The sequence below is a fragment of the Phacochoerus africanus genome, chromosome 11 (genome assembly GCF_016906955.1).
Source record: "Phacochoerus africanus isolate WHEZ1 chromosome 11, ROS_Pafr_v1, whole genome shotgun sequence".
NCBI lineage: Eukaryota > Metazoa > Chordata > Mammalia > Artiodactyla > Suidae > Phacochoerus > Phacochoerus africanus.
The window spans coordinates 85099905-85112183 of record NC_062554.1 but is presented as its reverse complement, the minus strand read 5'-3'; the positions used below and the strand labels follow the sequence as shown (position 1 = coordinate 85112183).

General features: G+C 37.0%; 1 protein-coding gene across 1 annotated transcript in view; it reads right to left on the bottom strand.

Moving 5' to 3' along the window:
• LRRC72 (leucine rich repeat containing 72) overlaps nt 1-12279 on the bottom strand; it is a 54700-nt gene that overhangs the window by 30478 nt on the left and 11943 nt on the right. Inside the window, exons 2-4 of the mRNA XM_047754394.1 lie at nt 10146-10211; nt 9861-10051; nt 3880-3953 (exon numbers count right to left, since the gene is read on the bottom strand). Of these exons, the coding sequence (XP_047610350.1) occupies nt 3880-3953; nt 9861-10051; nt 10146-10211 (331 nt within the window). The remainder of the gene's footprint in view (nt 1-3879; nt 3954-9860; nt 10052-10145; nt 10212-12279) is intronic.

The following is a 12279-nucleotide window of genomic DNA, read 5'->3' as shown; positions in this document are numbered from 1 at the left end:
CACTTTAAAAATACTGTTAATTAATATACATTAATTCATTTGTAGCAACCTCCTTTCATAATTATATTTAACCTTGGGACATTGAGGGACTATTTTTTTTAATGTTTATGAAAACATTTTTAAAATCATGAAATGACATTTCTAAATAAAAGAAAGCTTTCTTGCAAACTTTTTATATTGGAAAATTTCAAACCTCAGAAAAGTTGAAGGAATAGTACAATGAATGCCCTTACTATTTTTAATATTTTGCTATACCTATGCTCACTCTCTTATCAATTTGTTGGTTGATAATTGTCTCGGTAAATCATTCGAAAATAAGTTGCAGACTTATTGTAAGGCTCCCACTGGTAAATACTTCAGCATGTACATCCCTCAAATGAGGACGTTCTCCTGCATAACCACAACACCATTATCACACCCAAGAAAATTAAGATCTAATTCAACAATGTCATCTAATATAGTAGTCACATTCAAATTGTTCTTGCTGCCCCAACATTTCTTTTATAGATTTTTTTTCCTTTGTTTAAACCCAGAATCCCATCAACATTCATTCATTGCATTTTCAGTTGGCATAACCCATTAGTCGTCTTAAATTTAAAAGTCACCTTCTTTCTTTTTTTTCCCTTTAACATTGACTTTTTGAAGAGCCCATGACAGTTGTCTGATAGACTGTCTCACATTCTTGATTTGTCTGATTGCTTTCTCATGATTAAATTCAAGGTAGATCATTTTTCAATTACAAAGATGGTAATTACTGCATCACATCAGGAGGCAGAATGATGTCATTTTGTCCCACTCTTGATGAAGCTAAGTTCAGGCATTTGGTTAAGGCAGTATCCAACAATTCTCTTCAATGTGAAAGTATAAATTTTGATATTGAAGGATAATATCTGGTAATATCAGACCACATGTATAACTTGTTCTCCAACAGCATTTTTTTTTTTTAAGGGCCACATCTGCAGCACATGGAAGTTCCCAGGCTAGGGGTCAAATCAGAGCTGTAGCTGCTGCCCTACGCCACAAGCACAGCAAAGCAGGATCCGAGGATGCTAGTTGGGTTCACAACCCACTGAACCACAATGGGAACTTCCCAAAAAATTTTTTTAATAAAATATATTTGACATATATCAGTCTCATGTGTACAACATAGTGATTTGACATGTGTATACTGCAAAATGACAACAACAGGAAATCTAGTTACTGTCACCATACCAAGTTAATACAGTATTATTGGCAGTATTCCTCATACTGTACATTATATCCCCAAAACTTGTTTATTTTACAACTAGTAGTTTGTACTTCTTGATCCCATTCACTATTTCTTGCTCCCCGAAAACCCTCTTCCCTCTGGCAACAATCACTCTGTACAGAACAGATTAGTGGTCCCTTATATCTATTTATTCAGTGGCTTTAGCCTCAATTAATAATTGTTATCTGAATCAGTAAATTTACGATTATTTTTCTAATGCTCTCATACTTTTTACATGTATTAACTCTCATTCTGTGAAAAAGTTCTGTCCCTCCCCTCTCTCTCATCCCTTCTCATTTCCACTTTCTTGGATTTGAAGGTGGATTTTTTTTTTATCTTTTTCACTCTTTTTTCTTCTTTTTTTAATTCTCAAATTATCCTAAACAGAAGTCTTTTCAAGCATACCACCTTGTCCTTTATACACACCTTAAGTCTTTGAGCAATTCCCCGGCAAAACAAAACATTCCAGGTTCTTTCAAAGAACCTTCTAATAGACTTACACACATGGCGCATTCTCCTCTTCTAGTGCAGATGTGTAGCCGATCTCTAGGAAGGAGCACTGAAGCCTGACACACTTAAATGAATGCATTTGGCAATAATAACAGTATGTTAGCTTCATCTTTTCCCATGAAAAATAAGGCAATCATTACATGGTTGCAGAGAAACTCAAGCCCCTTAGATTATTTCTCCAATGATTCCCAGAAAAGCTACATTAATACATTAATGCTTTAAAATATCAATTATGTCAAATCACTGTTATTAATTTTCTCATACTAGTAGTACTGATGATGAATTTTCAGCTACTGGATGATGTAATAAAGTGATTCACTTTTAAGGAGACTTTTACTCAAGTCAGAAGAGTTGACTCTGCATAGAAGACTGTCCTCAATCAATAATGGACTATTAATTTTATGGTTAAGCCAATGGAAGACAGTGACAGGAACTTCTATTAATGATGACAATGATTCGTGCTGACGATAATATGTCAACTCTGTTGTTACAGTATACGTGCACTATGATTTCTCAAGGAGAGATTGATAAGATGCTTTCTTTTCCTCAAGGGCAACAGAGACTTGGGCAAATAACCCAGTTTACCCAGTTTATTGGCATCTGGACTGTGAAACATTTTTTTTTTGTACCCAGATGGATTAAATGATAACTTGGTATTCTTAGGATATAAAATGTCCTTTAGCTGAGAAGATCACCAATTATCCACCGTCAGATCAATATTTCTAATTTTTCTAGTGCTTTAAAGTTTTTCTTATTGTTATCTGCTTATCCTAGTGATTAATCACATGCCATTGTTAAAATCATGAAAGGCTTAGAGATGTAAGCTTTTGATGACAAAAAATATTTATTGTTTTCATAAAGCTAATTGATCTACAGAAAGATTCAAAGCCTGACCTTAAGTTTGTCAGAATTACCTACCATGCTTGTTCCATCCTAAATACATATGTTTAAAATTTTTAAACATTTCTTTGTCAGCTATTTATTCCCATACTAGGAAGAGATTCAGGACTATTACAAAGATAAATATTATTCACTCCACCAATAAACTAAAAATACATAACAAAATAGGTATGTTTATTAATAAAGGATGTTCTTAGATCACCAGAGATAAAGTGATTAACTTCATTTATAAAGTAGGATATTTTCTTTAAAAAGTAGCTGAGTTCCAAATATTATATATGAGTAGAATATATCTTAAATCTATTTAAAAATAATACATATAACTCACAGAGATTAAAAAGTACGAAGGGGAAAAGAAGAGTAGGAATAGGGTCATTGTCAGGAAAATGCTAACTGGCTGTACGAGGGTCACTTGTTGGCTAGAAAAACTGTGTCAGCTTCCAAACCAACCCTACTTCCTCTTCCACGTGGGTTCTGTAGAAGAAGAGCCCACTATGCCATCTGTCACCTTGGGGAGCTGGAGTGGAATCAAAGGAAGTTGTTATATAAGGGAGAGTTCTTCCTACTTACCAGTAAAATTAGTATAAAGCTAGAGGTTATATCTAACAGGGGTTAGAGGTATAGTATAGTGGTATAATGTTATTATTATCTAATAATGATAATCATATTAACTGTACCAAAGCTAACTGAGTGCTTTCTGTGTACCAGGCCCTTCCCTACTTTCTACCAACTCATCTAATCTTCACAACCATCCTGTGAAGCAGGTAGTATTGTTATACACAGGTAAAATAGGTTTGCCAGATAAAATCCAGGAAACACAGCTACGTGTAAATTACAAATGTCCCAATGCATTGTAGGATATACTTATACTAAAAAAAAATTATCTCATTTGTTTCCCTGAAATTCACATGTAACTGGATGGTCTAAATTTTTAATGGCTAAACCTGATAGCCCTAGAAATGAGGTTTTTGACGTGTCCAAGATCACCAGACTAGGAGAGAAAGAGCTGAAATGCAAATTTAGCCGGACTCTGTAATCTTTATTTTTATCCATTTCAATATCCTGCCTCTTCCATAGAGACTATGGATACCAAAAAGCATCTAAACTAATTAGAATATGCTACTTACCTATCCACAGAGGGAGAAAAGATCAGAAAAGAACATTTGAATCTATGAAACATAACATGACGCTCTTCTACTTCTTACATAAAGTACACTTACTTTTGAGAAAGAAACAGCTCAAAGACATCAGCATCCCTCTTGTGGCCACATATCTTAAGTTGATCTTCAACTGCCTGATAACATATAATTAATCTGTCAAGCCACATTCCACTGAGCAAAAATACTGAGGCATTTGCCGTCAATAACAATAATGTCTACAAGAAGATCAAAAGAAAGGTGAATATGGAGGCAACAACTCTAAACTGATAAATTCCAGTACTACAATTATACATAACTTAATAATTTGTGGTTGAATTTCATTATTCTTAATCCTGGGCACAGTTGTGTAAATAATTTTTAATCAAGATTTTAAAATGTGTATGTGTACATATACACCAAAAACAAGTTTTCAATTCTCCATGAGGAAGAGTAATTTAGTCTTTAAATATTTCTTTCAACACAAAGAATGGATATTTGGTAGGTTTTCCACATTTTCAGAAGACAAGGTTGGAAAGGAAGTAAGAATATAAGGTACGTTATCATAGAGTTTCACCCTGTGAGTTCTCAATAAATTTCAGATGAATGAATGCATGAGTGAATAAATGTCATTTCTTTTCTCTACAAAGAGACAGTGTCTTCATTTTTTAAGAGGTACTAACTTACTTGCACTATGGGGATTTTTAGTGGCAAATAAGCAATTTTTATTCCCATAGGTTTTGTTCTGAAAATACAAATCGAGCAACAGCTACTTAAGTGCTTTGCTTTTACTTCTTCAAGTCTTTCACTAAGTTACAAAATAACATTTATAGGTCCCATGGTCTAAGATGATGTGGAAATTTTAAAGCCCATTTATAATTTGTCAATGAAGGGGTAAAGCTAACAAGACACAACAAAAGCAGGAAAGTCATTGCACTTCTGGAATCTGACTAACATTGTAATTACCAGAGTCAAAACAGTCGCCACATTTCAGCTGGGATTTGTTGTGGGTGGTGAGGGTGCAATGTCAGTAAGTGATTTATGAAATTTTGACAACAGTTTGGTTATTTAGCAGAGGACTTTAAGAAGAGTTAGATTTAATGGGGTAAACAAATATCTAAAGACGTGAGTAAGACAGATATCCCAGGGATGGAGAACAGCTGTTAATTGATATTCCAAACTTCCTTTGTTACCCTGTTACACAAGCAGAATCTTGGGGCCTGGAGAATTTATTGGCTCAGGTATAGGCATTTCCATTAGGGCATTCTGTGACCCTGATAAGCAAGCTGAATCTAGGGCTTGGAAAAACCTACTGGATCAAGCTTAGGCATCCACATCTGGATATTTTAACTTAAACATCTAAACAATCAGCTTCTCCTATACACAGTTAATCTCAATTTTTCCAGAGTGTTTGGGATGTGAAAGACAGGTCAAGGTAGAATTAAAATTTTGCAGATATCTAGTAAAATTACAAACATGTTTTTAATTTGATCTCATAATTCCACATCTACCTCTCAGAAATACACCGGTACATACACGCACACAAAATGTGAATATCACTGCTCATCTCACATACACATTGTCTGTGGTTGTGAAATATGCCCCATTAATTGGAATACAGGTTAAAATGAGATGTAACTTCATAATAGAATACTGTGCAGCAGTTTAGAAATATAGCAAGATGGATATCTAGACCTATAAAGATATTCAAAATATATTTTTAAGTAAAAATGCCATTGGCAGGATAAAGTGTGTAAGTGTAATAATATTTTTGTTATCAATAACATTCATGTGCACACAAAATGCACACACTCCAAACTGTTAACAATAGTTATCACTCGAGATCATAGGGGACTGTCACTTTCTAAGCAATTCATTTTTTAATGTTTGAGTACTTTTTGATAAGAACATATTAACTTAGCAATCAGAAGTTAATACACATTTTGAACATTTTAGTCATGGAATGAATATTCTAAGATTTAAGTAAAATTTTGAAAATAAAAAGATGAAAGGGAAATCAAAACCCTCATCATAATATGTAAATCATTGACATAATTAATTATTCATTCATGCTGCTTTTTCATGGCGTATTTCCTTCCAACCAAAAACCTCATATGAATCTGGTAACAAGAAAGTGTCAAAGTGCCAAAGAACTCGAAAATGTGCCAAGAAGTTTCAAGTTTCAGTGAATCTGTGGTGGAGCAGTTCCAGTTCCCAATCAACAAACAACTTTACTAGCAGCATATTCCTTTCATCTAAAGAAGCGCAAGAATTCCTTCCCCGAACTATTTTTTTCTTGTGGTAAAACATACATAATACAGAATTTACTGTTTTAACTGCACAGTCCTATGGCATTAAGTATGTTCACATCATTGGGTGGCCATCATCACCACCATTCATTTTCAGAAGTCTTTCATCTTCCTCAAATGAAACTTTGTACCATTAAACACTAAATCCCCACTTCCCCCTTCTCCCTAGCTCCTGACAACCACCCTTCTACTTTCCATCTCTATCAATCTAAGCACCTCATATAAATAGAATCATGCAGGTTTGTTTTTTTTTTTTTGTGACTGGCTTATTTCACTCAGCATAATGTCTTCAAAAATCATTTATGTGGTAGTGTATCTCAGGATTTTCCTCCTTTTTAAGGCAGAATAATATTCCACTGCGCGCGCACGCGCGCGTGTGTGTGTGTGTGTATACACACATTTTGTTTTTCCATTTTACCATCAATGGACACTTGAGTTGCTTCCACTTTTCGGCTTTTGTGAACAAAGCTGCTATGAAAGTGGGTGTACAAATATCTGAACCCTTGCTTTCACTTCATTGGAGTACATACTCAGAAGTCAGAATCTGTTGGATCACATGGTAATTCTATGCTTAATTCTTTTAGGAACTGCCATACTAGTTTTCACAGTAGCTACACACAACGGCATACCTTAACACAAACATATTTAAAGTGGTAGGTTCAAACAGATTATTAGGCTGTGTATTGAACCACAAACTACTTAGTCTTAGTCCAGGCTGTGACTAGTTTCATCTATGATTTGGTAGTAACTGTAGCAATGAACCAGGTAAGGTGCCTACTCTCTGCATAGACTTTTAATAAGAGAAGAAAGGACATACAATGCTGCAAAAGAAGCTTGCAAATGTTAAGAGCTATGAAAAAAAAAAAAAAGAAATATGCTCTGGTAAGTGCAGAGAAGAAGAAATACCGTCAGCCCTGGGAACTCTGAGACAATTTTAGGGGAGGATTGACAATTGGGCTGGGCCTGAAATGATGAAGAAAATTAGACACAGATATTGATGTGTGTGCATTTTAGTCAGAGAGGAGTAAGCACACAAAGGAGAACAAGTGGGGGAAGAAAGCAAAAGGCATTAGGGCCATAAAGAATTTGGCTGCTATGAAAGGCATGTAGAAGGCAACCTTGAGGAAAAAATTTTAAAAGGTGGAATAGGGCCATATTGTTTATGCTAACTTTGAAATTTAGGGTCAGAAGCCTGCACCTAGTGCTAAAACAAAACTTCTGTAGGCCCTAAGAACTCTAACTTAAAATCACATATTTTATGTAATCTGCAATTTAATTTAATATGATCTATGTACATATATAGGAAGTATGTATATATACTAACTGCATGATAAAAATCTGTGTAAGAAAGTCCAACAAAGTTCTGATCTTTCCCATGACAAATACATCAATGCTTTTAAGCAATAACCAACATCAAGTTACTTCAAAATTATTTTTTCTTCCTCTTTTAGTGCACTTGCTTTATTAGACTGTAAAAGAATGAGTTTAATAACTATTGACTAATTCATCCTTGGACTCGATTCTGGGGTAATAGAGAAATATTACAGGATTTTTAAAGTGTAGAAAAGATGTGACCAAACTAGACTTCAGGAAGATAACTCTAGCAGCACCATGTATGATGGCCTGGGGTGCAGAACAGCAGACAGGAAACAAAGTTGTCTCTGGGAAAATCAAGTCAAAAGCTGATGATCCTGCTCCAGGATAGCAGCAAATGAGAAGGAGCAGTGAACAGATATGACAAGGGATGTACAGAGGGAACTGATGGGAACTGGCAAGTAACTGGAGGCAGAGAATAAAGGCAAGGGAAGTCACAGGTGATGATGATAATATGATGACATGATGATGAGAAAGGTGACTAGAAGGGAAGATGAATGCAGCTGTGAAATGCTGAAATTGAAGTAGTGGTGGAACACACAGGTCAAGGGGTCCATCAGAAAGCTGCAGGTGGGAGAGCCGCTCTCACCAGAGATGTCAGGCATGTACAGCCTGGCCAGTCAGCCAGCACAAGGAGAGAGTGGGACCCAGGTAAGAGCACTGTGAAATGTCTACATTAGAAAGAGAAGGAGGAGTTCCCATCATGGCTCAGTGAAAATGAATCTGACCAGCATCAACGAGGATCCAGGTTGGATCCCTGGCCTCGCTCAGTGGGTTAAGGATCCAGAGGCTTGGATCTGGCCTTGCTGTGGCTATGGCATAGGTCAGCAGCTACAGCTCTGATTTGAATCTCCATATGCATGGGTGCAGCCCAAAAAAGACAAAGAAAGAAAGAGAAAGAAAAGAAAGAAAGGAAGGAAGGGAGGAAGGAAGGAAGGAAGGAAGGAAGGAAGGAAGGAAGGAAGGAAGGGAGGGAGGGAGGGAGGGAGGGAGGGAAAGGGAGAAAGAGAGAGAGGGAAGGAGGGAGGAAGGAAGGGAGAAAGGAAAGAAGGAAGGAGAGAAACAGGTGGGTAAGAAGAAAGAGGAGGGATTGTTATAGTTAGGAGAAGAAACAAAACGACAGTGGGAGTTGAGAGGCCAGATTTCAAGAAGGTAGAATTTAAATCTGCTGTGATGCATGGGGTGGTAGATGATACAACTCAGAAAAGATATTCAGCTTGGGAAGCAATATCAGTAACCTGATGAGAGGGATAAGTAAGATTTCAAATTAAATGACTGACAAAATAGAAAAATAAAAATCCAACAAAGAACTAGGTTGTAGACTGTTCCAGGATAGAAAGAATAAAAGCAGTTTTTTTCCACTGCCAATACCTTGGGATCTAGATAAAACAGAACACAATGTTTGAAAATTGCAGGACTAGGAGTTCCCGTTGTGGCTCAGTGGTTAACGAATCCAACGAGGACCTATGAGGTCGCGGGTTCGATCCCTGGCCTTGCTCAGTGGGTTAAGGATCCAGCATTGCCGAGAGCTGTGGTGTGGGTTGCAGACGCGGCTCAGATCCCGCGTTGCCATGGCTCTGGCACAGGCCAGAGGTTACAGCTCCAATTAGACCCCTAGCCTGGGAACCTCCATATGCCGTGGGAACAGCCCAAGAAATGGCAAAAAGACAGAAAAAAAAAAAAAAAGAAAATTGCAGGATTACTAAATCCTAGAAGAATAAAGTCTGCATTAAAACCTAGAGAAGAAAATATCTTCACTGTGACGATGTATACTGTAATGATAGATAAATTCCTATACCTACATGCAGTACATATGTACCGCAAGTTAGGACTTAAGTGAATAGCTGTCAATTCATTACAGAAACCCCAGCCTTGATTAATCATTATAGCCTTAAGCCTCTCTAGACAAGTGTGGGAACTGCAGAATGCCTTGCTAGGTCCCAAGTGGCCCAACAAAATTTCTGACATTTTTTTCCACTTTTTTCCATTTTTTTTCTTTTAGCCATTATCTTAACTGTCCTCAACATCTGGTCCTCAGTGTGTCAGTTTGTGCTTTAGGGGAACAACATTTCAGGGTTATATCTGTTGGAGAGTCAAGACTACAAATTTATGGTCTTATTACCTAATCTGTCAACTGACATAATTATATGTGCAGGAGATATGATGAGAGAAAAGGTCAACATAAATTAATTAGTGTGGATCAGCTGCAGTCCCCAAACCCCTCCCAAGAGACTACAGGCCTCTAGCCACAGTGGAGGGCTTACCTGGGGTCAGCCATTGCTCCATCTCTCTGCCAGGGACCCCACGGGTGGCCTCCAGCAGACTGGGGCATTTTGCAGACCGTGGAAGGCTCCGTGGTCTGGGCAAGGGGGTATGACTTACCCTACTACTTATTTCCAGTGGGGCTTCTGCCACCTTCCCTAGGTTCGTCGTGCGTTGAACAGCACATTGCAGATGGTTGGGGTCCCAGGTCATCAGAACAGCGGGGCACGCAGAAGCACCTATGATGAACCTAGTCTGGCAACGCAGCTCATTGTTCTGACTGTTACCAGCAGTTACCACAACCTCGACGACTAAAAGCCAATCCAAAGTAGGGGAAACTTAAAAGCCAAATCCTGACTTCTGTGACGTTTTCATCTGTGGCCTGCAGCACCCACCGCGTCGTACCTCGGAGACAAGAGCGTTTCTCCTGCGCGGGGCACTGCGTGCGGTGGATGTCGAGAGGGTGATCCGCTACGCCAGAATCATGAGTGAGTCAGACGGCCCCAAATGCCGTCATCCAGTAATAATAATTTTATTGATTTGACAAAAATTATATTTCTGAAAATTAGATGTCTGGTCACCACTGGCCCCATGTGGAGGGGTGAAAAACTGCCTAGTGGGAGAGTCCTAGCTGAGCTTAAGGCAAAAGGAAAAAAAAGAAAAAATCCATGCTGCTGATCCTTGTCTTTATTTGTAATTTTGACATTTTGTTCAATATGTACGTTTTGCATTAATTATGATTTTCTAAAAAACAATATTGCATTAAGATTCATTTTGCTTATGAGATCCTGCTGTATAGCACTGGGAACTATATCTAGTCCCTTAAGATGGAGCATGATAATGTGAGAAAAAAGAATCTATATATGTATGTGTGACTGGGTTACCTTGCTGTATAGTAGAAAATCGACGGAACACTGTAAACCAGCTATAATGGAAAAAAATAAAAATCATTTAAAATTAGAAAATAAAATAAATAAAATGTAGGTTAAAAAAAGATTTATTTTGCTAAATTGAGCCACTATTTGGCCAATCTCTTCCAATCTTGAAAAAAAGATATACATAATAAATATATGTATGCATATATATTTTTTAATTGATCCCTCTCCAAGTTCTATTAGAACATCTAGCATAGACTATCTTATGATCTTATTTATATGAATTTGGTTCTCTTCTAGCTTGGGAAACTTTGGGGCCAGGATTCTATACTCTGCCAGGACCTAATGCACTGCTTTCAATAAGTGTTGATTCAATTGAATGAGTTGGTTTTTTGGTTCCACACTTGAACTTGAAATCTAGAAATTAAATGTAATTTTTTGAAATGGATCAAGATAATTGTATTTTAAAGTGCTGGTATTTGGAATACAGCATTTAAAAAATTGTCTCAGTGAAGAAATCAAACAGACAATTTTTACTACTTCTAAAAAGTATCTGAGGTTTTTGGGGTAGGCGGGTAATTTTCTTTCTAGATATTGTGGAGCAAGTAATCATCTGAGAACTGTTGTTTAAATAGTTTTTATCCCAGAAATTTAAAAAAAAAAAAATGAGAGGAATGACCCACTGAGAAAACGTATGAAATAATCTACTAGTCTCTCGTCTCCCATTTTTGCTGTTAAAATGTTTTACAGCATTTCAGAAATCATTCATGAATATGCTACACAGAAAAATGGAAGTTCCCATCCTGGCGCAGTGGAAACGAATCCAACTAGGAAAATGAGCTTGTAGGTTTGATCCTTGGCTTTGCTCAGTGGGTTAAGGATCTGGCGTTGCTGTGAGCTTTGGTATAGTTCGAAGACGTGGCTCAGATCCTACGTTGCTGTGGCTGTAGTGTAGGCCAGCAATTGTAACTCCAATTAGACCCCTAGCCTGGGAATCTCCATATATCACAGGTGCAGCCCTAAAAAGCAAAAAAAAAAAAAATGCCATGTAGAAAAATGGAAATGCATGCTACTTGGTCAATTTTGTACATTACACAAATGTAAGTTTTAGGACCATATGCAAAAACATTCAGAGAGCAACTTACAGAAGTAAACTTTAATTTCTACTAAAATCAAAATTAAAGATTTTATTCATGATTTATTTAAAAAATATTTTTACCTTATAACTGAGTTAAGAAAATAATTTTTTTATTTTTTATTTTTTTTATAATGATCATAATCTGATTTCACAGGATTTCCATCCCACAGCCCAAGCACTTCCCCCACCCCCTAAACTGTCTCCTCCGGAGACCATAAGTTTTTCAATGTCTGTGAGTCAGCATCTGCTCTGCAAGGAAGTTCCATCTGTCCTTTTTTCAGAGTCCACACGTCAGTGAAAGCATTTGATGTTGGTGTCTCATTGTAGGGCTGACTTCACTTAGCATGATAGTTTTTAGGTCCATCCATGTTGCTAAAAATGCTGGTATTTTGTTCTTTTTAATGGCTGAGTAATATTCCATTGTGTATATGTACCACCTTTTCTGGATACACTCCTCTGTCGAAGGACATTGAGGTTGTTTCCATGTCTTGGCTATTGTAAATAGTGCTGCAATGAACATTGGAGT